This window comes from Lutjanus erythropterus, chromosome 1 (assembly GCF_056507025.1).
Source record: "Lutjanus erythropterus isolate fLutEry1 chromosome 1, fLutEry1.hap2, whole genome shotgun sequence".
Classification (NCBI taxonomy): domain Eukaryota; kingdom Metazoa; phylum Chordata; class Actinopteri; order Lutjaniformes; family Lutjanidae; genus Lutjanus; species Lutjanus erythropterus.
The window spans coordinates 977,799-1,003,448 of NC_139317.1; the positions used below are offsets into that span (position 1 = coordinate 977,799).

Consider the following 25,650-nt stretch of genomic DNA (forward strand, 5'->3'; position numbering starts at 1 on the left):
AAATAAGTTTACTTTTTTTTGTAATCAGAACAGTTTGATCTGCACTGGTTTTTATCAGAGTAACATCCAACATGGTGGCGCTACTTTCTGAACAAAGATATGAACTTCCTGTCTCAGTTTAACTGGTCACAACAAAGATCACAACAAAGACACAAATCTTAGCTTGTAAACAACTAATTAAAAATCTGTAGTGTTTTTGAGTTCACAGGATTAGAACTGACACATGATCATGTGTCAGTTCTAATCCTGTGAACCCCGCCCCAGTTTTTCACATCTTCACCCAGCTCTGATCAGACTCCAGTCAGTGTCACCCTGAACCTTCAAAATAAAAGTCAAGGCAGTGAAGAAGAGGAAGTTTTTAATTTATATCCGTCACCAGTTCCCAGAATCCTCAGTGATTCTTCAAACTGCCCAAAAATCAAAAATATATGAGTCAGTCATGATTTCAGTGTCAGTTACTCCAGAGAGAAGTCCTCGTCCTCTATCGTCTCTTCATCTTGTCCCTCAGACTTTGTCCCCATTGATTCCGACTCAGAGTCTCTGAGACCGGACGGGTTTGGTGCAGGTTCAGGACCTCCTGTCTCCACTGTGAGCTCAGGTTCTAGTCCTGGTTCTGGTTCTGTGAGCGGCGTCTCAAACGCCAGGCTGCTCAGCTCGCTGCTAACGTCGAGCTCCGGCGGCGGCGCCACCAACGTCTCTCTCTGAGGGAGCAGGAAGTCCAGAGGCTCAAGAACCACAGGGAGGTCGATGGAACCCAGACTGCCATACCTGTTCAGCTGAGTGGGAGGAACACCTGCAGAACGACAGAGAACATGTTCAGACACCCGCAGAACGACAGAGAACATGTTCAGACACCCGCAAAACGGCAGAGAACATGTTCTAACATGTCATTGAGAGACGTCATTGAGCTGCGTTATTCTCCACATTAAACTGTCATATATTTAACAGTATCCAGTTACACTGGTAATCAGAGTATCACAGAAGTAATCCTTGGTTTTCTAATAGAAATTATGACCCTGATGATTAAATAAGAACGAGGTTCCTCACCCAGGATGAGAGCGAGCTGAGCCGGAGGAAACAGAACCTGCAGGCAGCGGTTGAGGAACGGCAGCAGATCGTCTGCATACGAACAGCAGAACTGAACAAACAGCTCCTTCTCTCTGCTGCTGAAGGCCGACTCCTCGGCGCGGTGGAACACCAGGATCTGACGGGTCACCTGACAGGAAACACGACAAACACACTCATCACAACGCGTCCAGATGTGACAGGAAATAAGACCTACAACACTGAGGACACGGGCTGAATCTGAACATCTGAACTTCATTGTACAGTCTACATCCACAGCTGATCAGGAGAGTCTCAGCATGAGGGGGTGAGACATGAGGGGGTGAGACATGAGGGGGTGAGACATGAGCGGGTGAGACATGAGGGGGTGAGACATGAGGGGGTGAGACATGAGCGGGTGAGACATGAGGGGGTGAGACATGAGCGGGTGAGACATGAGGGAGTGAGACATGAGCGGGTGAGACATGAGCGAGTGAGACATGGGGGGTGAGACATGAGCGAGTGAGACATGGGGGGTGAGACATGAGCGGGTGAGACATGAGGGGGTGAGACATGAGAGAGTGAGACATGAGGGGGTGAGACATGAGAGGGTGAGACATGAGCGGGTGAGACATGAGGGGGTGAGACATGAGCGGGTGAGACGTACAGAGTCTACATCCACAGCTGATCAGGAGAGAGTCTCAGCATGAGGGAGTGAGACATGAGCGGGTGAGACATGAGCGGGTGAGACGTACAGAGTCACAGGAGTGCCATAAAGAAAACAGATGTGGAAACAAAAAGGAACAAATCAAAGAAACAAGTAAACGTGGAAATATTAAGACAAAACAAAATATAAAATTAGAATTATAGACATTCATTTTCATGTTTTTTGTTAATTATTTCTGTATATTTATTTGTACATAATTTATTTGTTGTAATGAAACTTATCTTGTATTCATGAGGAAAAGATTTTGAGATGTGGAACAGGAATTTTGACTCATCACCATGGAAACGAGTGATGGCTCAAGTCCTTCAGACTGAACAGTATCCCCTCACAGACTTGACGAGACGACACTCAGGTCTCTGACTCGTCTGATCACCTGACAGAAACTCGACTCACCTTCTTGAGGGCGTCTTCGAGACACTCTGTGACGTCCTGAGCGAGTCCGACGGGACAACAGAGCCGCAGGTCGTTGAAGGCGGTCAGGATGTTGTTGAGGAAGCAGGCGAGCGGCTGGAAGTCCAGCAGGGACATGGGGGGCTGCAGGGTGCCGGGCTGGGTGCTGGGGGCCACAGGGGGGATGGTCCCGCCCAGCACCGTCGGCAGGGCGATCAACGTGTACAGGTTCATGTCCTCCTGGAACTTGTCCACCGCCTCCTGCACGGCACCGCGGAACGTCTCCGCCGCCACACGCTGGAACATGGGCGCCAGCTGCCCGCGGAAGTCGGCCCCCACCCTGCTGAAGGACAGGCCGAAGTACATGCACTGACCCAGCAGGGAGTCCAGGCGACCCCCGACTCCCCGCTGCAGGTCCCTGTCCAGCGTCTCCAGGAACTCCGCCACCTTCTGCACCACCCAGCCATGGAAGATGGCAGCCTCGTTGACCGCCAGCTGGCTGCCGGCGGGGGGCACCAGCGGGTCCTCGTCAGAAAAGATGGCTCTGTACTGTGTGATGATGTCGAACAGGTGGACTCTGCACGCCTCGATGGTCTTGGTGATGTGGAAGTACGGGTCGTCTTCGGGGATGGCGGCGAGGATGGAGTTCAGCCAGGTGCCACGTGCCTGCAGGAACTTCACCCGCAGCTCCGCCTCCGTGAACACATCCATCCTGCGCAGGTATCCAATCACACGCAGGCACACGGGAAGCTGAGAGTTGCTGCGCAGCTGCTGCAGCAGCTGGTTGAGCATCAGCTGAGTCGACTGACGAACTTCACGCACGATTCCCTGAAGACACAAAACGTGAAATATTAGTAATAATTAATCAATTACTTGTAAAATGTCAGAGAATGGAGAAGACCTGGAGCTCAAAGTGACATCTTTAAAGCCATGTTCACACCTGGTCTTGACATGTTCACATCTGGTATTAACCTGTTCACATCTGGTATTAAGCTGTTCACACCTTGTCTTACCACGACACGTTAATACGAGGCGTGAACGGTCTCTAAAAGTCTCTTTTGTCTGACCAACAGTCAAAACCCAAAGAAATTCAGTTCACATGAAGAGATGCCTCGATTTGTCCCTCATGTTCAGTTTGCATCTTAAACTTGATATTTCCAGGTGGACCTGGACTCACCTGGATGACGGGCAGTGACGAGTGCTTCTTCTCCAGCCTCTTGACGTATGCCGCCAGCTCCAGAGCCTCCTCGTAGTATCCGTTGCGGACGCAGGTGTCCATGAGCTGAGGGATCTCCAGGATCTCCAGGATCTCAGTGTGACGGTTCAACGTGAGGCTGTTCATCCGGCGACTCGCTCCGATCTCCTCCGCCTCCTTCATGAAGCCCCTAAACACACAAAAACACACACCAACGGAGATCACGTTCACACCTGTGTTACAGCTTATTCTGGGACCTGATTGGGGGTCTCAGTCTTGACTGGATGTTCAGTATTTTAGTATCAAACTATGAAGGAACAAATCTTTGTCTGATTTTTAATTTTCCATGCGCTCCACACATTTGGACATATTTTAGGACCGACTTTTCAAATGTTTTCTGTAAAAATGATTTTGTCAATTAATCAATTAGTTATTCAGTCCATAAAATGTCAGAAAATGTTGAAAAATGTTGATCAAAGTCCAAGATGACGTCATCAAATGTGATGTTTTGTCTACAACTTAAAAATGTTCCGTTTACTGTCAGAGAGGAGTAAAGAAACCAAAGAATTTTGTGTCTTAAATTGACTCAAACTGATCGATTATCAAAATAAGTAATGTAATAATCAATTAATAATTGATCATTCGACTGTCTTGTTCTTATTAATGAAAATAATCAACTGCATCATGAATTCTTACACATAAATATGCATAAAACGGGGATGTTGGAAACTCTGTCTCTCTGACCTGCATTTCTCTCCGAAGCCGGGCAGCTTGTCCAGCAGCCGGGACACGCTGCTCTCCACCCGGCTGAAGTCCCGGTAGATGTGCTCGGTGCAGTCTGCGGTGCGGATGAAGGTCTGGTAGTTGGAGAAGGCCAGCTCCCGGGTCTGCTGCAGGATCTGAGCCCGCTCCTCCTGCAGCCGCTCCGGCTCCCGGCTCAGCTTCTCCACCCCGAACGAGCTCAGCTCCGACAGGTAGGCCGCGAAGTCCGGGTTGTTCCTCCAGCTGTCCGGGAAGCTGTCCTTAAAGATCGACGCCAGAATGCTCTCATCCTCCACGTCCACCGCCGCCATGTTGGACAGACTCGACTCCAAACAACAGGAACTGTGAATGTTAGTTCTGCTGCAGTCCGACTGAAACTGACGCATTAAAACTGATTATTATACGCTGCTTTTATCCATAAACTGCTTCAGAAAAGTTAGTCCTATTTGAAAGCTGAGAAGCTGCACGGCCAGTGTTGACAACCACTTCCTGGTTCCTCTTCTTCTTCGTCAGCTGGAATTTGCGGCAGACTAGACGAGCAAAGGCGCTGCCCCCTACAGGTCATTTGTTGAACTGCACAGACTGTTCCACAGTTACGTCCATCTATTTCATTCAAATGGTTTATTAGTTAGTATTCAGGAGAGACATAAAAACAGTAAATATGTAAAACAATAAGAAAATGGATATGGAAATATACGTAGAAATAAGTAAAAGTACAAATAAAAGTACAAATGTTGGACTATAAAACCAAATAACATAATATGAAATCTAATTAAAAGCATTTTCATTTATTTTACATTTTAATTTATTTTTTCTGTATTACTTTTTAAATTAAAATAAATATATACATATATATATATATATATATATATATATATATATATATATATATATATATATATATATATATATATGAAAATATAGAATTGTTACTTTATATTTAGTGATTTGTCTTTATATTTTCACATTTTTTATTGTGTTATCATTCCAATTTATATTTCCAAATGTTTTCATTTACTTATTTATTCTTTTATTTATTGACATAAGTCACAATTATGAGATAAAAAGTTAAAATTATGGGATAAAAATAATTATTTTGATCTTTTTTTGTTTTATAATTATGACTAAATGGGCTCCCATAATTTTCTTATTCTTTTACAGATTTATTATTTTTTTAGTCACATGACTCCACACATTTCATCTTTTCAAACGTTTGAAGAAAAACAGCACCAAAGGAAAGAAAAAAACCAACTATGGTTGTCATAAAACGACGTTGTTAATAAAGTTGTTTTTGACGTCACCGGAAGTAGAGGGTTTGTCACTCAGTTGCTAAGGTGCAGCAACCAAAGGAGCAACCAGATTGTCAACAAGTTGTCATGATGAGCTGCTGAGACTGATGATTAAACGTTAACGTCCCGCCGTTTGTCTCCTTCAGGTGATTCAGGGACAGACGGACAGACGAAGGTAAACTGACGCGCCTGTGTTTATAACGCCGTTAACCACTGAGACAACAACTAGCATTAATTAGCTTACTAACCTTTGCTAACTGGTCAGGTTAACAGTTAGACTAGCTAACTGTTAGCGACAGCTCATCACCCGCGAGTGGTGACTTTAATTAATAAGTGTTAATGGTAGTTAGTTAATTAATAAAACGTTGTAAGCTGACTGATTTACTCAGATAGTTTTCAGTCATTTACTTTGAGCCTCTTTAGTTTTGTAGCTTTTGTTAGCTAACCTGTTGTGTAAAGTGACGTTTGATTAATTAGCTTGATGTTGTTTCCTAATGACCTTACTAAACATTGAGTTAGCTTAAGTTAGCTTAAGTTAGCTATCTTATCATGGAGAATTACTGGTGTTTTGCTGTGTTGCACCGTTTATTCAGTGACCTGAGCAGCAGTTTCAGCTGTTTATCACACTGTATTTTCACAAAACCATTTTGACAGATTCACAAGAAAAACTGAGTTTCATAGACTTTGTTTCCTGCACTCTGGTGACTTTTGAAGAATGAAATCAACAAAATAATAAGTACACATTTCTTTTCTGCAGATGACCTATAACTGAGACAAACACAGTGGGATCACAGCATTTAGCCTCACCTGCTCCCCATTTTAAGTGTGATTACTATAACACAGACAACTGAAATTTCACAAGTAATAATAATCTAAGGGTGTGTTACTTGCTGCTGTAACATAGGAATTTCCCAGTTTAGGATCAATAAAGTACAATCTACCTATCTATCTATCTTTGGCACACTATAAATTTTAAACGTGAATAACTGAGAATATAGAAAATACATACAAGAAAAACTATAAAAAATATATAGAGATAGACTAAACCAAATATAAAAATTGATTGGCTCATAAAATCCACATTGACTAATGAATCGAAAATTCCTTTAATAACTTCAGATCAACAAAGTTTGTAGATGATGTTGACTCATTTTCAGGACGATTGTCCCAGCAGTCTAAGACAAGTTCACAGAAATAAGTTTTTAATAAAATTGAGAAAAAGCCATAAAAGTTGACATTTTAAAAGCAGAAGTAAAACTCATCTTGACTACGTTCTCACCACTGTTACTTTAAATTTGGTTGCGACTTGAAGGTTAAGACTTCCTTGTGATTTGTGTGTTTGACTTAGTCCCACCTCAAAGCAGCTAAAACTCATCCAACAATATTTGGTGACACTTTGGACAGTTTTGTCTTCTACTGTTACTGATTCTGAAGCTAAAAATATGATGTACTCACGAGCACAGTGGTACCATCCTTTAAAGCTTCTGAAACTTAATGACTTTGGGACCAGAATTCAGGACGGTTACACACAAAAATCAACAACTCCTGATTCTGTCTGATCCTGATGACACTGAGCAAGTCAACAGGTTGAGATGCATTGAATTAAATTCTGTTTTTTGTGTGAAAGAGAGGAGAACAGCATTGAAGGAAAATAAATGTGACACTTTATCAGAGTTATCAGTGATTTCCTGTCTTGTACGGTGTGTCAGCAGGTTCATCTCTCTGCCTCTTGTTGTCATGTGTTGCAGGTGGAGGACACTCAGCATAGACGGTGAATGAGAAGCTGATGTCTGTCCTCACTGATCCGGACTGAACTTCAGCAGGTCAAACAGAGCAGCCAGTCTCCCAGTGTGACCAGTATGGCTGCCGCCAACACCACCAAGATCTCATGGAGACTGCGTGAGTTTGTTTTTCCTTAAAAGTATCCTCTTTGATTCAGACTCAAAACACTGATGTATAAAAATAAACCTGATTCTGTGTAGCAGAAAGACAGTGTTGTGATTTTCTGTTATGGTAGTTATCTCATGAGTATATTATATTATGTCCTTTTTTATGACAACTTCACTGTAAATAAAAGACCAAATTTTGTAGATGTAGAAGCTGTGACATTCGTCCTGGCACATATCTGAATTCTGTGGTGGCTTCAGGAAACAAACTACTCTTTAATTCATCGGTTTAGTGAATCCAACGCCACCTGAGGAGGAATAAAAACATTTTCACATATGTTCATTACATATGAATGTGTCTGTTTTGATCATATCTTTATTAAAGTGCAGATGAGCAGATTCTTAAAGAAATCACACAATTAGTTCTGTGAACCAAATCATAAAAAATCCACAACATCAAACAAAACCTCTCTGCTCTGTTTCATCTCCTCTCTGAGTCTGAGCCAACTCAACAACAGGAAACCGGAGCTGTTATATCGCTCCAGACTCCTCTGACAAAATCAGTCATTTTACCTCTCAGAACACGGAAGCAGCTGGTTGACTGCTGCCTCCATCTACAGTGGAGCTGCACAATTAATCACACTTGGAGTAAAAGCATAATATGGCCAAGTGCAGTATCCAAACCTTTTGAAAAAGGAAAAATGTGATCAAACATCATTATGTAGAGCTGCAGAGATGAGCTGAGCTAAAATTCTTTGTCCTCCAGATGAAAGAAAACATGTTTGTTTGGTTCAGACCTCAATAAATATCACAGCATCACCATTTTTATAGTTTTTTTTTCAGTGAATATGAAAATTATGATGCAATACTGATACTGGTCAGGTCATGTTTAATGAAAAGTACATTATTAATGTAACTGCTTTGGGGTCAATTCTTAATGTAAACAATGTTTTTAATAATGCACCAGGTTCGAGGTGAGTCTTTTTTCAATAAACAACATTATTTCTCTGAGAGTCACATCCAAGTAAAATTGGTATTGTAACTAAAATATCCTGAATCAACACTGAATTGAATTAAATTGGGAATCAAATTGATTTGGGAAATCTGAATCAATTCCCTGCTCTAACTATGACGCATACTAAAACTGATGTTGAATGTACACAGCAGGATATTCTTACTCGTCAATCAGAACGTGATCTGCAGCAGCAAAATGAGCTGTTTTTTTAACTTTGAACATTTTTTTCACTCACATGTTTGGATGGTTAATAAAGAACTAAACTTTGATATCTTAAATGCATTTTTAATATTTCAAGCCAAGTTTTCCAGAGACTTTTGCCCTGCAGAAACAAAAGTGTTCCTCGTGTGTTTTCCCGTACAGAGGAGTTCGAGGCTCACTCTGGCACCGTTTCCTGTTTGGCTCTGGGGAAAAGCTCCGGCCGCCTGCTGGCCACCGGAGGGGAGGACTGCAGGGTCAACCTGTGGGCCGTCAGCAAGGCCAACTGCATCATGGTGAGACCTACAGACAGTCTGTGATCTGAACCACACCTGTGATACATGAACACTACACACACACACACACACACACACACACACACACACACACACACACACACACACACACACACACACTACAGCCAACCTGAGAGCAGATGGAGCTCAGAGATCTGGATTCTTAATGCTTCACTGCAGAGTCTGTTGATATGAAGCTGACATGTTGAAGCAGCAGCTGTGTATCCTGACTGTGTGTGTGTGTGTGTGTGTGTGTGTGTGTGTTTCTCTCAGAGTTTGACTGGTCACAAGAACCCAGTGGAGTGTGTACAGTTCAACGCGTCAGAGGATCAAATCGTCACAGGGTCACAGTCTGGATCAATAAGAGTCTGGGACATGGAGGCTGCCAAGAGTGAGACTCACTTTGTTCTCCTTCTGTGTGTGTGTGTGTGTGTGTGTGTGTGTGTGTGTGTGTGTGTGTGTGTGTGTGTGTGTGTGTGTGTGTGTGTGTGTGTGTGTGTGTGTGTGTGTGTGTGTGTGTATAAACATAATGGCTACTGGAGTCAGACCCAGCCTGTCACAGCTCTGTCTCTTATCAGTGTAGATGTTGTCAGATATGTTCTAACACAAACATGATGCAGATTGTTTTATTTTTAGATTTTCTTTTGTTTTATAAGCAACATTTTATGAATTTTTGATCCTTTTCCTTAATTCAAACAGACCCGTGTAGTGTTTGACATCAAAATATATTTTTTTAAAGAGTCCAGCGTTACAGTCAGGGAAGTAAAATCTTCTTAAACTGGTTTAATTTTCAACACTTTTCAAAGATTGACAGCAAAGATTGAGTTGCAGTTATTGCAAAAATTCCTACACATCTAACAAGTCATGGTGAAAAATGGTATAACTCATAATATTCGTAACACTCTGTAGGGACTGACTCGAGGTCTCCAGGTAACATTAGTCCTGTCAGTGGGCCTTGAATCTCCTCACAAATCATTAAACTGACTGATAGAATTCCTCTTTATTGCTCTGCGGGGTCTTTCAGAATGGATCCACTGACTCGACAGTAAATTCATTCAATCCGCAGCAAAAACAGGCGCGTCCAAGCTGTGTTTGGGACTTTATATTGTCCGGAAACACTTTTGCTGTCGTCTGGGTTTTTGCAGCCTGTTTTCTGAATGCTGCACATGTTGTCGAGTTAGTTAAAATGAAACTGCTGCGCCTGGGACACTTTACCACAACAAAGTGTTAATATTTATTAAAATCCTTTGATTTAGCATTAATAATCATTAATATCATTTCAGGTGTGTTATTGAGAAGTCCTGCTGATTCTGCCTTTCAGTTGCAGTGCGTTTGTCCCTGCTGTCCACCGTAGAGATCGTATTGTTTCAAACACATGGCATCAAAAATGTTTTGACGTAAAGATAGTTTTGATAAAACTAATTTACATTTTTTTTTCAGATTTCAGTCTGTCTTTGAAGCTCCTTCATTACATTTACAGGCTGCAACTAACTGTTATTAATTGATTAATATTTGTTTGCTTGTAAAATGTCAGAAAATAGTGAAAAATGTTGATCAGAGTCCAAGATGACATCCTCAAATGTCTTGTTTTGTCCCCAACTCAAATATATTCAGTTTACTGTCAGAGAGGAGGAAAGAAACCAGAAAATATTCACATCTAAGAAACTTAAATTGAAATTTTTTGGACCTTTTTTCTTAAAAGATTACTCAAACCAATTAATCAATTATCAGAGTGGTTGGTGATTCATTTAATAATTAATTATTGGATTAATTGTTGCAGCTGTAGATCAGACAGACAGATTTCTGATCCACACAAGATGCTCAGAGAAAATGGCGTCTGTGTGACTCTACTGTTTCTGTCTCTTGTCCAGTTTTAAGGACTCTGATGGGACACAAAGCCAACATTACCAGTCTGGGCTTCCACCCGTACGGAGACTTCCTGGCCTCCAGCTCCATGGACACGAACATCAAGGTCAGTGTGTCTCTGTCTCTATAAGGACCAGTTTAAGGTTCAAGTTCAGGTTCAGAGTGGGTTTCATTAAACTGCAACCAGACAGAAACAATTCATTTCAAAATTAGTTGTCAGCTAATTTCCTGTTGATCACTGAATTGATTAATTGACTGATTGATTCAGCTGTATTTAGGTGAGGGAGTGCCTTCTGTGTGTTTGTGTGTAATAAGATGAAATGGAGGATTTGTGTTTGTCCTCAGAATCTGCTCTAATGAAATGTTTTTGTTTTGAACTTCCTGTCTTACAGCTGTGGGACGTGCGGAGGAAAGGATACGTCTTCAGGTACACAGTAAGTCAAGTCGTTTTTATTTATACAGCACCAAATCAGAGCAGGAGTCCTCTGAGGACACTTTTTAATATAGAGCAGCTGTAGACTGGTATTTACAGACAAACACCAGCAGGGAGCGCTAAAGTGACTAATGAGGAAAAACATCTTTTCAACAGAGAAACCCTGAGCAGAACATCTGTCATCTGCCTGAGTTCAGAGATACATACATAAATAAATAAGACTTTTCTGTAAAGCACAGTTAAAAATCAAAGACAGTTAAAGTGCGTTTCCTCACAATCTCCTTTTTCCTCTTTTTTGGTATTTCAGGGTCACACTCAGGCTGTGAGGAGCGTCGCCTTCAGTCCAGACGGGAAGTGGTTGGCTTCAGCCAGTGACGACGGCACCGTCAAGGTACAAACGACGATGATGATGATGATGATGATGATGATGATGATGATGATAATAGAGCTGAGCTTGTGTTCAGACAAACATTTAAAGGATCAGTTCAGATTTATTTCAGCTCTATTCTATATGATCTCAGGATATTCTGTTAGTTTCCTCTTCTAAAATTTCCTGTTCTGAATCGAACCATCAGTGAATTTATCTACCAACAGACGTTGTGTCTTCAGTCTGAGTGTCTCCGTGTCTTGTCTCTGTCAGCTGTGGGACCTGATTCAGGGGAAGATGATCACAGAGTTCAGATCTCACACTGCCCCCGTCAACATCGTCCAGTTTCACCCCAACGAGTACCTGCTGGCTTCAGGCAGCTCCGACAGGTACGACAGTGAGGACGCTGTCCCACAGTTTGTCCAGTCCACTGTGTCTGACTGTGATTCTGGATTTTTGAGGACGATACAATATTGATTAGCTCTATGTCAAACCCACTAATCTCATTCTGTGAGTTTTCTCAGCTGCTGTGTCGATGTCTCCTCTGTCTGCTTTACTGCAGGACAGGAAGTTCATAAACGATGTAACCGGTTTCTTCCTGTTAGTGTGTTTTTATTCTGAGTTTCTTTATGAACTCCTGATGGTTTCTGTGCTCCACTCGCTGGTTTGAAGCCTCTGTGGGAGTCGCCTTCTTGGTTTTTGCAGTCAGAGCATGTTCACTACCAGCCAGTGTATGGAGCTGGTGGTTGACGTACTACGTCTTGGTCAGTGTTTGAGTCGCCCCCTGCTGGCCTTAAGAAAGAGTGCAGATTTAAGACCCTTCTGCATCATCTTCATATCATCTTCATGGTTCCTTTGTGGTTCCACCCAGGGTCAGTCCAGTATACTGACAGCGTTTTGTTAAAATATTCTTTTCTGCTTCAGTTTATGCCAGTATTATATCTTTTATTTTCAGTGTACAAAGACATCCAAAATAATTAAAAACAGACAAGTCAGATTAATTCTTAATATTTCTGTGCACGTTTGGAGTGTTTTGTTTTTTTTCCATGCAGACACGTCTGCTGCTCTCTTACAAAACATGATTAAGTTTTTTTAAAAGATAGAATAAACTCAGAAAAGTTAGTTGTGTTTTGACATGCTGAAGGCGACCTGTTAGTGTGTTTTTTATCTTTTTTTTTTAAACCCCAACTACGTCCAATGCTCATGAAGATATTTGTAATTTTACAGTACAGTACTGGACTTTCCTCCCTCCTGCTTTTCTCCTTTCAACATGCTCCCTCTTTTCTCCTTCTCCTGCTCCGTCTGTTTTCTTTGCCATGCTGCTCGGCCGCCTGGTCTGACTGAACGCGGTGTCGATGTGTACGTTCTTGTGACCAGTCGTGTTACAGAGACAAATTGTACCATCAAGTTAAAATTAGGAGGTGGGACTGTGGAAGATGAACAATTTTGATGAATATTCAGTGTATTGATTATGAGATTCTTTGTCTTTGTTACTGTTCTTACACATTGTTAACATCTGAAGAAAGAATGATTGAATCAACATTGTTATGGAATCAGCAACTCTTGTTTTTGTATATAAGGCAAGACACACTGTGCTCGCGTCTTCTCTCCATGCTGTAAAGAGATTTGATTCGTCTTGGTAATTCTTCAGAGAACAAGCAGCTGTCAAAGAATTTTTGATGTTCTAGAGTTCTGTATAATGATCTTGTGCTCTTTTTCTTTTTGATTTGCACATTTCATTTAGCATTTTTAACACTGACCTGACACTCCAGGCAACCAGGAGTCAGTGTTCCTATCAGTGCTCCCATTGGCCAGTCTGTGACTGACTGACTGATTTCCTGTACCCTCAGTGTTTGAAGCTGTTTGTGTCTCTGTCGTCTGCAGGACGGTGAAGCTGTGGGATCTGGAGAAGTTTACGATGATTGGCTCGATGGAAGGAAACACGAGTCCAGTCAGGTGAGCTTTCTGTCATCATGATGCAGGAAGTTAGTGAACGTGTCGCTGTCATGTGACCTCTGACCTCTGTGTCTTCAGGTGTATTTGTTTCAGCCCGGACGGCGGCTGTCTGTACAGCGGGGCCACAGACTCTCTGCGGGTGTTCGGCTGGGAGCCCGACCGCTGCTTCGACGTGGTGCCGGTGGGCTGGGGAAAAGTGTCCGACCTCGCAATCTGCAACCAGCAGCTGGTGAGTGTAGCTCCTCCTACAGGACAGAAACATCACCGATCTTCATAAACACCTTCACATATCAAACGTCCCTGTTTCTCTGCCCGTCAGATCGGAGTGTCTCACCAGCTCTCCAGTGTGTCGTCCTACGTGGTGGATCTGAAGAGGGTGAAGAAGAGCGGCGGCTCTGTGATCCAGGGTCTCAAACAGGACAACCAGCCGCTCACAGAGCTGAAGGATCCCAAAGGAGCCGCGCTGCGCAGGAACTATGAGAGACCCACAACCACCTGCAGCTCACAGAGGTACGACAGCTGCATTGTTCTGCAGATGTTTTACTGCACAGCAACATCTGTCAGTCTGCACACAGCTGAGAGACGAGAACATCACCTGCAGTCATTTTAACACACAAAATACCAACTTTTTAACAACAAGAACAAAAGTTTCTCTTTTTTTCATCAAATCCTCTCATTCGTTTACCAAAGAAGCCAAACATGTCAGATTCAGATGTGGAGCATCAGTACAGTCACACAGGATTCAATCAATAACAATAAATAATAAATAAATCCTCAGTTCAACTGTTCTAGTTCAAACATGTGAAATCATCCAGTTCACCAAAAAATGGAGAGTTTTGAACTAAACAAATACTTTAAGATGTTAAGATTCAGATATTTTATATTCATTTTATTGACTAAAGAATTGACTAATCATAACAATAATAAACAGATTAATTGATAATGAAAAGAGTCTGTGGTAGCTTTAACTGCTTTGTTAGAAAGTCTTAACATGCTCTTTGATGAAATATTTATCGATATATGGAGAGACTATCTGTAGAATACACAAGGACACACTGTACTAAAACAGATATATTTTTAAATTGGATAACATATTTTATACATTGAACAAGTTTGCAAAGGGGACATAATTTTCATTGCGTCATCAAAGATGAAACCTAACTGACAATAAAACGATCCTCAGTCTTTTATTTTAAAAGTTAAAGGACCAGTGTGTAATAATTACAGGAATTTATGTACATAAATGAGACATATTATATATAAGTATATTATTTATTATTATCAATCAACGTAAACTCATAATCTATATGTTCCTGTTACTTTAGAAATAGCCATTTATAGTTACATATGGTCGGGTCGCCTTATGGAGATCATCATCCTGTGCCGTCTACGGCAGCGCAGAGCGGACAAACTGCACTAACAGTGAGTCTTGGGAAGCCCATGGCGACCTTACGTAGACGCCGCAGTGTAAACACGGAAGTAGACGGGGAGGATAGACGCGGGTGATTGCTGGCAGACCATTTAGTGTTGTGAACCTTGACTGGCACAGTTTTGACAAATGGAGGATCATACATACACTGTACCAGAACAAAAAGCAGCGGACAGTGAATCCCCGTCATCCAAGAAGCGGAGACGCAAAGAAAGTAAACGCAAGCATGACAGGAAACTGCAAAAACACGAATCAACATCAGCATAGTGTTTACACGATGGAAATCGCTGATGGAGGACAAACTTTCTCACAGTGACGCCAAGGTTGTCTGTTTTTTGCTGGACAGGTAATTCATCCTACACACATAATTGTAGTTTGTTGTGAGAAAGCTTTCGCTCGCCATTTTGTCCGCTGATGGCCACCGTACTCTTGGTGAGAGAGGGGCGGTGTCGGGGTAAATCCTCTTAGTTGCAATCTAAGGTTTGAACGTTGGATGCCGCTGGAAATCACACACTTCTCCTTTAAGTGCATTAATTAAAGAATCAATAAATTTGAAAACATCATACAGATTTGTGTCTGTATGAGAATAACTAATAAGTGAGGTGGAAGCGAGGCGCTCTGCTGTGTGTGTTTACATTCAGAGGAGAAACAGAGCAGAGAGTTATTTCCTTCACCAGAGTTAAAGTTGTTCAGTGCTGCAGTTTGTGTGTCGCTCAGCTGATTGCTGCTCTCTGTGTCTCTGGGCGATGGTAAAAAGTTTTTACAATACATTTCACGTTCATCTGTCAAACGTACCTGCTTCAAAACTAAATGAAAACATGATTTCGTCCTCTGCCTTTAGAGAAGATGAACGTCATCTCCCTGCTGATACTCCAACATGTGCAGTTCTGCCTTTTTTGCAAATATAAAACAGCAATAAATGTTAAAATACTAACAGACAATGTGTGGATTCAACCTGACACTAAAGACAGTGAGTGTTTTTTCAGGCCATTGACGCGAGCAAGACACATGATAGACAAAAAGACAACGAGCAGTCTAGTCTACCACCACAGGACTACACTGCAGAACCAGACTGGACTCTCCACATGGTCCACTGACCCTGTTCTGCTGCACACTCCCAGACATAGATGCAAAATAAGGAATAAAAAGTGATGTGTGTAAATAACAAAATAAAATGCAGTCAGGTAAATGTAGAAAAGAGGTTGCGTCATAAATAAAACCAAAGAAACAAGTGAACGTCTGAATGAGTTTGTGTGATTGGACCTTTAAAGTTTTGAAGAAATCTCTCCTGTTTTGAGTCACATCCTGTTCTGCCCAGCAAAGAGAAGGACGCTTGTTCATTTGCCGCCACCCTCACAAGCAACTGATGTCAGACTGTGGTTGATGTGTGTGAGCTGACTTCCACTGTTAGACCTGCAGTCTCCTCCTCTCAGTATAGACAGACAGAAGAGCATACAGAGAGTAGAAAATCGATTTTTGACATTTATGAATCGACTCAGAATCGTCCACGTCCGCACCGCGATGCATCTAAGAAATATTTCTTCCACCTCTAATATTTATCAAAGTGTCACTGTGAGTTCAACAGACAGCTGCACGTCACAAACACCCACGTACTGGTCATACATTTTTTATCCTGCCGTACAAAGACTTTGCTTAAATACGATGCCGCTCTCTCTTCCACTCATGTTGTGATGTCAGGGTGAAGCAGAGGTCGGATGCTGACAGGCGGAGCCCTGAAGGCGAGAGGCGGAGCCCCAGCGAGGATGAGGCGGATGAGAAAGTGTCGTCAGCTGAAATCCACAATGCAGAAGATTATAAAGAGATCTTCCAGCCCAAGAACGCCATCTGTAGGTCGACTGTCGCATCACACCTGCAGTCAGCTGATCCAAGTCTGACGATAAACTCAGTCTGGTTCAGGATTCAGGTTTAAATGATAGTTTCAGTTCAGTTGGATCAGATTCTGTTTTTAGTTTGAGTTGGTCTGATTTTAAAGGGTGAAACAGAATTATTACCATTGATTTCCTTTCATTATTGGTTAGTTTAACTGATTATTCCTGATCATTTCTGACTCGGTTCTCCTCTCTGTCAGCTCGAACTCCTCCCAAGATCTCAGAACCTTTTCCTGCTCCTCCAGAGGACGGTGAGTCCACAACAGCTTCAGCACTTTGACCACAGACTGAAACCTGATCACTATTCTATGGCCTGATGTTAGATCCAGCTGTTTCCTCAGATGGTAAAATGATGTGAGTGATCGAGGACACACTGAACTTATCGTCCTGCTTCTTCTCTTTCTTCTTCTCAGAGACGATATTAGCGATTGGTCGTCAGCTGAAAGACATGGTATCTCCATTTCCCGACAAGCAGCAGGTCAGTGAACACAGCAGCATCAGTCTGTGTGACCGTGTTACAGTAACAGTAATCAATCAGTCCCTGCAGGCTTTTTTGGGGATTGTTGTGACCTAAAATGCCTGATTTCACAACTTCAGAGACAAACCTTGTGCTCCTTTCAGAGTTGGAACTTGCAGGAAGCTGCTGTGATTGGTCAAATTTGTGAAAAATTTGCAGTGATTGAAAAAAAAATGCATGAATTGTTGGGTGTGTGTGTGTGTGTTAAAGAGTCCTCCACTGGCCTCCTCCACACCCGTCCAGAGGGTGGAGCCTACAGTTGTCTCCTGTGCGAAGCGTCCGCCCCCACCTTCACCTGTCAGCCCAACGTCCACCAACCCCCCCGCCCCCGCCTCTGCCCCGCCTCCTCCTCAGCCTCCCGTCATCACGGCGAAGTCTAAACCACAACCCAAGATCATCCTGAGCACCAGGAACGAGCCGATCGGGTTGAACGTGGCCGACTTCCTGCCTGTGAGTCTCAACACAGTTTCTTTTTCTTTTTTTTTAAATACCTTTATTTTTATTGGTTTTCCATCATAGAAAGGTTTCACACACACAAAAGAGAGAAAAAAGAAAAGTCTGGATTGTTCTTTTACTACAAAACTTGTTTGTTCCTGTGACATATTCAGTGTTTCAGTCCTCATCCTGTTGTTGACGTGTAAACATTATGACATTCTTCACTCACAATTAATCCATCATTTATTAATGAATTAATTTATCATTTATTTTTATTTATTTAGAGTCAGCGTCAGGCAGTCAGACTTTGACCTTTACTGTTGGGAGGCTGTTAAATTTAAGTAAAACTTGATGTATCTCATCATGATACAGACTGTTGTCTGTAAATTCAGTGTAGGAACTGAGGGTCTTGTCTTTGCAGATGCAGGTTGCAGCGTTCACATCGTGTGCTGCAGGCAAAACTGAATCTGAATCTGTGGTTTGTTTCGAGCAGTTGGCTGTTTTGTTGACTTTTGTGAAGGGCTGCAGATTGAATATTAATCTCTATCACAGTTTTGGCTTCCAGATCTGCTCTTCTCATAGAAAACTCTGCTGTTTATCAAACCAGGTGTTTCCTAAACACACCCAGCAGCAGCTGGTGTAAAATGTCCTGGACGTTGCAGCTGCAGTCCAGATGGACAAAATGACAAAAAGTCAGATATCTGCAGCAGAAGCTGAAATAACAACACAAACTGCAGTACGATGAACAACTGAAGAACAAGAAGAAAAACATTTCCTAACTTCACTGAATCCCTGTTCTTGTGCAGCATAAACTCAAATATCCATGATAGTGACGCTGTACAGCACGTCATCGTCTGAAAACAGTTTAAATGTGACAGTACAATAAAAACATTTTGTCCTTCAAGTAAATGAAAAAATGTGATGAATGGTGATGATCAGTTTGATGTGCAGCACAAACCACTTCGGAGATGTTTGACATGATCCTTGTGTCAGTGGTGTTTGAGTCTGTTGTGTTACGACGTGTCAGACTTTTCTTACTAAAATCACGTCCATGTGATAGAAGTAGCCACAGTGTTTTATCCTGATTGGTCCGAGTCCTCCTGTTCAGAATTACTCCACTTTGTGTCACAGTCACTGTCCTCACACAAACCTGCATCTGTGCTGCGCAGAAGAACATCAGGCGTCCAAAACAGCAAAATCTTTTGTTGTAGAGAGAGAGTGATATGTGATGCAAGAAAATAACTGTTAGATCAGAGTATGAGACGATGGATCACACAGCTCTGTGTGGGTCACAATGTGCTTCACTTACAAATATAAGAATGTAAGTGTAGACCAAAAAAATGTGCCGGTGTCAACGGGGGTCATGTGACCTCTCAGTAATTATCAAGTCCTTCTAGTGGCTGAAAAAAGGTGAATTTCTTTCTGTTTACTGCTGTTGATGGACACATCTGGACAGATGTTTGTTAATGTTGAGCTTCATCAAACTCTAATTAAAATAACACAAACTGTGTCTGTCTGCACGTGTGTGTTTGTCAGTCTTCTCCCAACAACAGGGGCGGAGCTCTGAGCGACGAGGAGGCGCTGTCCCAGATCAAGAAAGGTCACGACACCATGTGTGTGATGCTGAGCAGCCGACACAAGAACCTGCAGATGGTCCGATCTGTGTGGGCCCGAGAGGACATCAAGGTGAGACTGTGACTCTCCTGCAGGTCAGCGTACTCATGTTTACAACACACAGCAGCAGCAGCAGCCAATGAACAACCAGCTCTGATACCTGCTTCAAGCTTCAACAGTTAACGGTGGGGAGTCGTGCAACACGTCTTTGGAAAGTTAAGATTTATTTAAAGATCCAAGCAGCACAAACACAGACACATCACTCACTGATAAAACTCTTCTTTCACTCACAAAGATCCAGCGGATCCTTTGAAATGATGCAGCAGTGGTTTGTGGGTATTTATCAATGTAATTGTGTGTTTTGGATTCATCAATATCTCAGACTAGCCAGCAGATCCTAATCTTCCACATAATATTAATCTAAAGTTGAGTTGGCATGCAGATGTCACTGATATCAAAAGGGCCACAGCGGTCTGAGCTTTTGATTGACAGCTCACTGGAGCCAGTAGGAGCTTCCACATCCTGTCCACACCTGTCCTTCACCTGTGTAAAGACGGAGCCAATCAGAACAGACTGTGCTGATGACTGGTGCTTCATATGACCCAGAGGTCTGCAAGCTTCAGGATCAAAAGAGACATTTTTGGCAAAAACAAAAGAATCTGTCCAGAGCCTCAACTTTTAAATTCTCTCTTTTCCTGGAAGACTTTTTGTTGAGACTGAAGAAGACGAGCCTCTGTCAGAATTGAAACATATATTTTTTAATTTGATGTGTAGGCTACATATTTTTTTACAGTTGGCAAATTTAAGAATCACTTTACACTAAAAAAGACAGCTGAAGGTAACGTGCTGCAATAGATTTGAGTTTTGAGCTCAACTCAAACTCTTATGTTTTGAAATAAACTTTAAAACTTTTGCTGACCTATAATCTTAAGTTGATAATATTATAATAATTCTCTCTTCAGAATTCACATTACAGAGTGAAGATAAAACAGACACGTTCAAAAATCAGATAAAACATTTAAAACTCCGATAAAATCAGAAAAGTCTCTCTGATGAATGTATGTTTTCAGTGACTCGGTTCAGATAATTGACTTTTCTTCTTCAGATAAACTTGAATCTTTGAGTTTCAGAAACTCAAAAAAATTGCATTTTAAAATGTTTTCACAGTGAGCTGTGAACCTGATTTGTCTTTATTTTGCCTGAAAATTAAATGGCTTAAATTGAAAATTTTAAAATTTTAACCATCATTCACTTGATTTTTTTTTTTAAATACAGTTTTAAGGATTTCTAAAACTCAAAGCTTTACGTTTATCTAAAGAAGAAAAGTCAGTTATCTCAACAAACTTTGGTTCAAATCTACTGCAGTATGTTTCTTTGAAATGTAGTTTTCTCAACTTCTTCACAGACCTACAACAATAATACATGTCATTTAAAATGTTCAACATTTACAGTTATTCATTTCCATGATTGTATGTCAAAGTGACAGAGGAGCTCCTCATATAACTGATGATACCAACCAAAATGATGTTTTTATATTTTTATATGTGATATGAAGACAGAAAAGAGACATAATGTGCAAAAGCAGTCTGTCTAGTTTTGTTTTGTTTTGTTTTTTAACCACAGCCGAGGTTTCTGGGTATTTTTTTCTCCTTAGAAAAACATGAAAATATAAATTGACAGAACAGATCAGAACCCTGCGTGTTCTCTAACGGGTTCGAGAGCAGCTCTCAGTTTTTTCTTTGGGTTGAGATGTTTTAGAGAATTTAAATGTTTCCTTCCTCTTCACTTCCTGTGAACTTCCTGTCTGCAGAGCGCTCTGGACACTGCTGTCTCCATGAACGACCTGTCCATTGTTGTGGACATCCTCAACATCATCAACCTTCAACCGTGAGAGACACACACACACACACACACACACACACACACACACACACACACACAATATATCAATCAGCCAAATATAGTTGAGTTGTTTTATTTAATTTTTTATTACAACCTTTATTTTCTATATTTAAGTTAGAATTGTATGAATTTAACTGAAACCACATTTTGTTGAGATTTTGTTAATTTTTAAAATATCAGGCTGTTTGTGTTGAAATATGAGTCAGTGTGTTGGTGATGATCTAGATGAAGTGTTGTGAGTCGGAGCAGCTGAAGATGATGTTTGTGGAGATGAAGGAAGATTTTTCTGACTGTCAGCAGTGATTCAGCTGCTGATGATGATCAGACAGAAAATATCAGACAGATAAAAGACAAAATCACAAACTCAGTGTGGTTCAAGAAAAATATTAGAATGAATTTAAAACAGGAGCTCAGTTATCCACAAACTGTTTCAGGACTGTGTGGAAACTGGACCTGTGTACGACGATTCTTCCTCAGATCGACAAACTGCTGCAGAGTAAATATGAGAGGTGAGTAAACATGAGATGCTGAAAGATTATTGTCTTTATCAATTAATCCGCTGGTTATTTTATCCTTTTTGATTGTTTTATCTATTAAATGTCAGAAACACGGCTGCTATAATCAGGTGACACTGAACCCAGAAATATTCAGTTCACTGTCAGAAAACCTTCAGATTCTAAAACAATTCATCAAATATCATCTCAGCCACGACACCACGTTTCCTTCTGATGCTCTTAAAAAGGATCTTAAATTAAAGGAGTGGAAACCTGCAGGAACCCTGATCGAACAGTAAAGATGAATCAGGAGGAGTGAAGTGACTGAGATGATATTTTGGAACTGTTTAGTTACTTTAAATGAGTTCAGATGAAATGTGTGTTTGAAGAAAGTGAACATGAATCAGTGACTAAAGTCTGTTTATTTCCTCCTCCTCCTCATCATCATCATCATCATCATCATCATCATCATCATCATCATCAGCTACATGCAGACCGGCTGCACGTCTCTGAAGCTCATCATGAAACATTTCTGGATGCTGATCTCGGACACGCTGAAGGCGGCGCCATCTGTGGGAGTCGACATCTCACGAGAGGAGCGGTGAGTCAGAGACGCTGCAGAGGACACGAACATGATCCCAACACAACCTGAAACTGATGATCAGCTGATCTCAAACCAACACTGAGTCTGTGTGTAAAGTTTGAAAGGACAGATTTAATAAATCAGGTGACACCGATAAAACTCAGACTTCAGTAAAGAAGAAGCAGACAGCTGCTCACTGACGTTCTGTGTTTGGACCTGAGACGAGGAGATCTGAGGTCTGACCTCTTTTCATCTTCATTTATTTTAATCTAATCTCAGATCAGTTTTAACAAACAGCTGCTGAGATAGAAACAGATAAAAACATGATCTTCTGCAGGATCAGCACTCAGTTTATAAAATCCACGCAGCTTAAACGAGGCCACAGAGTGTTTCTGATATGTTTTTATCTCCTGTTTTATTAATGAGGTCAGACTGAATATTGGTTTATGTAACTCAGCTGAAGCTTCAGATTATCTTTACAAACACGACTGTTGTTCCAGGTGAAAGATGTTATTTACCTGCAGACTCTGTGATCCTGTTTGACCTGAGAAGGTGAAGCATTTAGTGAGTTGTTATGTTTTTTAGGTTAATGTGTAATGTTTTTATTGCACAGCATTAAGTGTCACACATTTCAGTGACATTTAAAATATGATTTGTCGACTGTAGACTGTGAATAACGGCTTCAAATGGCTCTTAATACACACAGTATTTTTTCAGATGAGGTTTAACATCAGAAAATAAATTGTGCTCAATTTTAACTGATTTCCAAGTGTTTCTTACTGTTAGACTTGTCAACTAGTCTAAAGTAAAATGTGCCTTTAATTAACAGAGAAATTAGTTGCCAGTAACATCCCTAGTGTGGATTGGCTCTCATAATGATTAGGGTGGGTGTGGTTATTAGCAATGTTCCTGGTGACTAATTTCCCTGTCGATTAAACGCAAAATTTAATTTAGACTGGTCAACTAAAATTTAGCAGAATTTATTAATTTATAATGTTAAACACTGTCCGAAAAAAATACTGTGTATTAAGAGCCATTTGAGGACGTTAATCACAGTCTACAATCAACAACTCGTACTTTAAATGCAGCTGAGATGTGCACTACTTTGCTCTGTGCAACACAAACCTACACATTAATGTACAAAACATGACAACAACTCACTAAACACTTCACCTTTTCAGACTGAAGAGGGTCACAGTGTCTGCAGGTAAAGGACCCAGAGCTAACGTTAGCTGCTAGCCTAACACACAGCATGGCTGACGTTAGCTGCTAGCCTGACACACAGCGTGGCTAACGTTAGCCGTCAGCCTGACACACAGTGTGGCTAACGTTAGCCGTCAGCCTGACACACAGCGTGGCTAACGTTAGCTGCTAGCCTGACACACAGCGTGGCTAACGTTAGCTGCTAGCCTGACACACAGCGTGGCTAACGTTAGCTGTCAGCCTAACACACAGCATGGCTAACGTTAGCTGCTAGCCTGACACACAGCGTGGCTAACGTTAGCCGTCAGCCTGACACACAGTGTGGCTAACGTTAGCCGTCAGCCTGACACACAGCGTGGCTAACGTTAGCTGCTAGCCTGACACACAGCGTGGCTAACGTTAGCTGCTAGCCTGACACACAGCGTGGCTAACGTTAGCTGTCAGCCTGACACACAGTGTGGCTAACGTTAGCAGTGTTAGCAGCAGCAGCAGCTCCGCCTGCAGGTTTATGTCTGTGTCTGTGTTTAATGTGGTCACATGTTTCTCCAGTCGAGTGAATATATATCAGCTTATTCTGTCACAGTCTACATTCATCTGTCCGACTTTGCTGATGTAAACATCTGGTGTTGCCAGGGCGATCGGTTCATACACGCTGGGCGAGAGGAGCTGCCGTCTGACAGAGACGCAGCCCTGACTAGTGGCAGACGGCTGCATAAAATCTTAGAGGCAACAGATAACTGGCAAACTGAGAAACGACTCCGTGCCCAATGAATAAATATCTGCGTGGATGAATATTCAGGTCGAGCGCCAACAGAATCACATCCACAGAGTCGCAGGTCAAATCACAGTTCGTGTTTTACCAGTTTCTAAACCAGATGTTCAGTTGAACTTCAGTAACCTGAAGATAAACAGAACAACAGCAGGATCTTTTTGTGACGATCAGGAGAACATTAAACTAAAAGAACATATTTCTGTTGGCGACGTCCTGACTGTTGTTGTGAACCTGCTGATGTTTGTTTGTGTTGCTGCAGACACCAGAAGTGCAGAACGTGCTGCAAGCAGCTGAAGAACCTGAGCAACATGGTGAAGAACAAGGCGGCGCAGGTCGGTCGTCACGGCAGCACCTTCAAAGAGCTGCAGCTGCTCATGGCGCCGCTCGACGACGCGCTCTGAGACAAAGGCCGCTTTCTACACTACTGATGATGTCATTGTCATGTGATCATCAGCTGATCTGCAGCACGGAGAACATGGACTGAAGTGTTTCCTGCATCATTCAGAGGCGTCAGTCACAGAAGAAGAAGTGTGTTATTTAAAGGTTTGACTCTTCTTCTCCTCTAAAGGAACACGCTGACATGTGCAGGAAATCGCCATGGCGATGCTGATGAGTTTGAATCCTCCTGAACGCCACTCGATGTCTCTTCTACAAACTCTCCTCACGTGATCAGTGATGAGAGCCGTGGACGCCGTGGCGTACAGCCTTGACGGCAGCAGCTGTGGATTCTGTCTCAGCTGATGTTGAGAGACAAAAAGATGTTTTTTTTCCTCCACTTTTTGTCAGGAGGCCGTCATCTCAAGATCAAAATTTAAACTGATTTACAAGAACAGCAACGTGAAAACAACATTAAAGGAACTTCCATGTTCGGATTGATCTTGGCCCGCAATTGACGGTTATTTTACCTGATTAATCGATTAGTTTGGTCCATAAAATGTCTTTTTGTCCAAAACTCCCAGATCTTCAGTTTACTGTCAGAGAGGAGGAAAGAAACCAGAAAATATTCACATTTAAGAAACTGAAATCAGAGAATTTAGACTTTTTTTCCTTTAAAAAAAGACTCAAAATGATCAATTGATTAATCAATTCTGTTACAATTGTGTCAGTTGAAAAATAGGCTCAAACATGTTTGCACCTATGGTTGGACCTATTTTTCAAATCTTTCTAATAGTTGTTTTTATTATTGATCAATCTGTTGGTCATTTTTTGCTTTAATTATGTATTTGGTGCATAGAACGTGACTTAGCTTCGCATAAAGACTGGAAGCGGAGGGAACAGTTAGTCCGACAGTGTCCACCTGTCTGCAGGTGTAGAGCTGTGAACAAACAGTCCAACACGACTCTGATTTGTTGTTTTTGCACAGAAGGAACCACCAGATAGAACATGTG

The 25,650-nt window shown here is 41.7% G+C and overlaps 2 protein-coding genes across 3 annotated transcripts; one reads left to right on the forward strand and one right to left on the reverse strand.

The window, feature by feature from the left end:
* Window positions 1-341: 341 nt before the first annotated feature.
* On the reverse strand, window positions 342-4,683 carry cog8 (component of oligomeric golgi complex 8). The gene is made up of 5 exons (XM_084738322.1): window positions 4,101-4,683; window positions 3,339-3,546; window positions 2,165-2,989; window positions 1,048-1,216; window positions 342-793 (listed from the first exon to the last, which is right to left on the reverse strand). Exons 1-5 carry the CDS (start codon window positions 4,502-4,504, stop codon window positions 456-458), a joined length of 1,944 nt encoding a protein of 647 aa, XP_084594448.1. The 5' UTR covers window positions 4,505-4,683; the 3' UTR covers window positions 342-455.
* Window positions 4,684-5,425: 742 nt separating this feature from the next.
* Window positions 5,426-25,201, forward strand: katnb1 (katanin p80 (WD repeat containing) subunit B 1). Of its 2 annotated transcripts, XM_084739477.1 has the most exons (20): window positions 5,426-5,582; window positions 7,156-7,306; window positions 8,672-8,802; window positions 9,076-9,193; window positions 10,674-10,774; window positions 11,061-11,102; window positions 11,409-11,492; window positions 11,742-11,857; window positions 13,353-13,424; window positions 13,503-13,653; window positions 13,744-13,934; window positions 16,552-16,700; window positions 16,943-16,993; window positions 17,156-17,220; window positions 17,470-17,709; window positions 19,231-19,380; window positions 21,119-21,195; window positions 21,645-21,719; window positions 22,189-22,305; window positions 24,522-25,201. In XM_084739477.1, exons 2-20 carry the CDS (start codon window positions 7,267-7,269, stop codon window positions 24,661-24,663), a joined length of 2,112 nt encoding a protein of 703 aa, XP_084595603.1. In that variant the 5' UTR covers window positions 5,426-5,582; window positions 7,156-7,266; the 3' UTR covers window positions 24,664-25,201. The 2 variants fall into 2 exon arrangements, with proteins under 2 accessions (XP_084595603.1, XP_084596339.1); XM_084740213.1 differs by lacking the exons at window positions 5,426-5,582; window positions 9,076-9,193 and having other exon boundaries at window positions 7,161-7,306.
* Window positions 25,202-25,650: the final 449 nt, after the last annotated feature.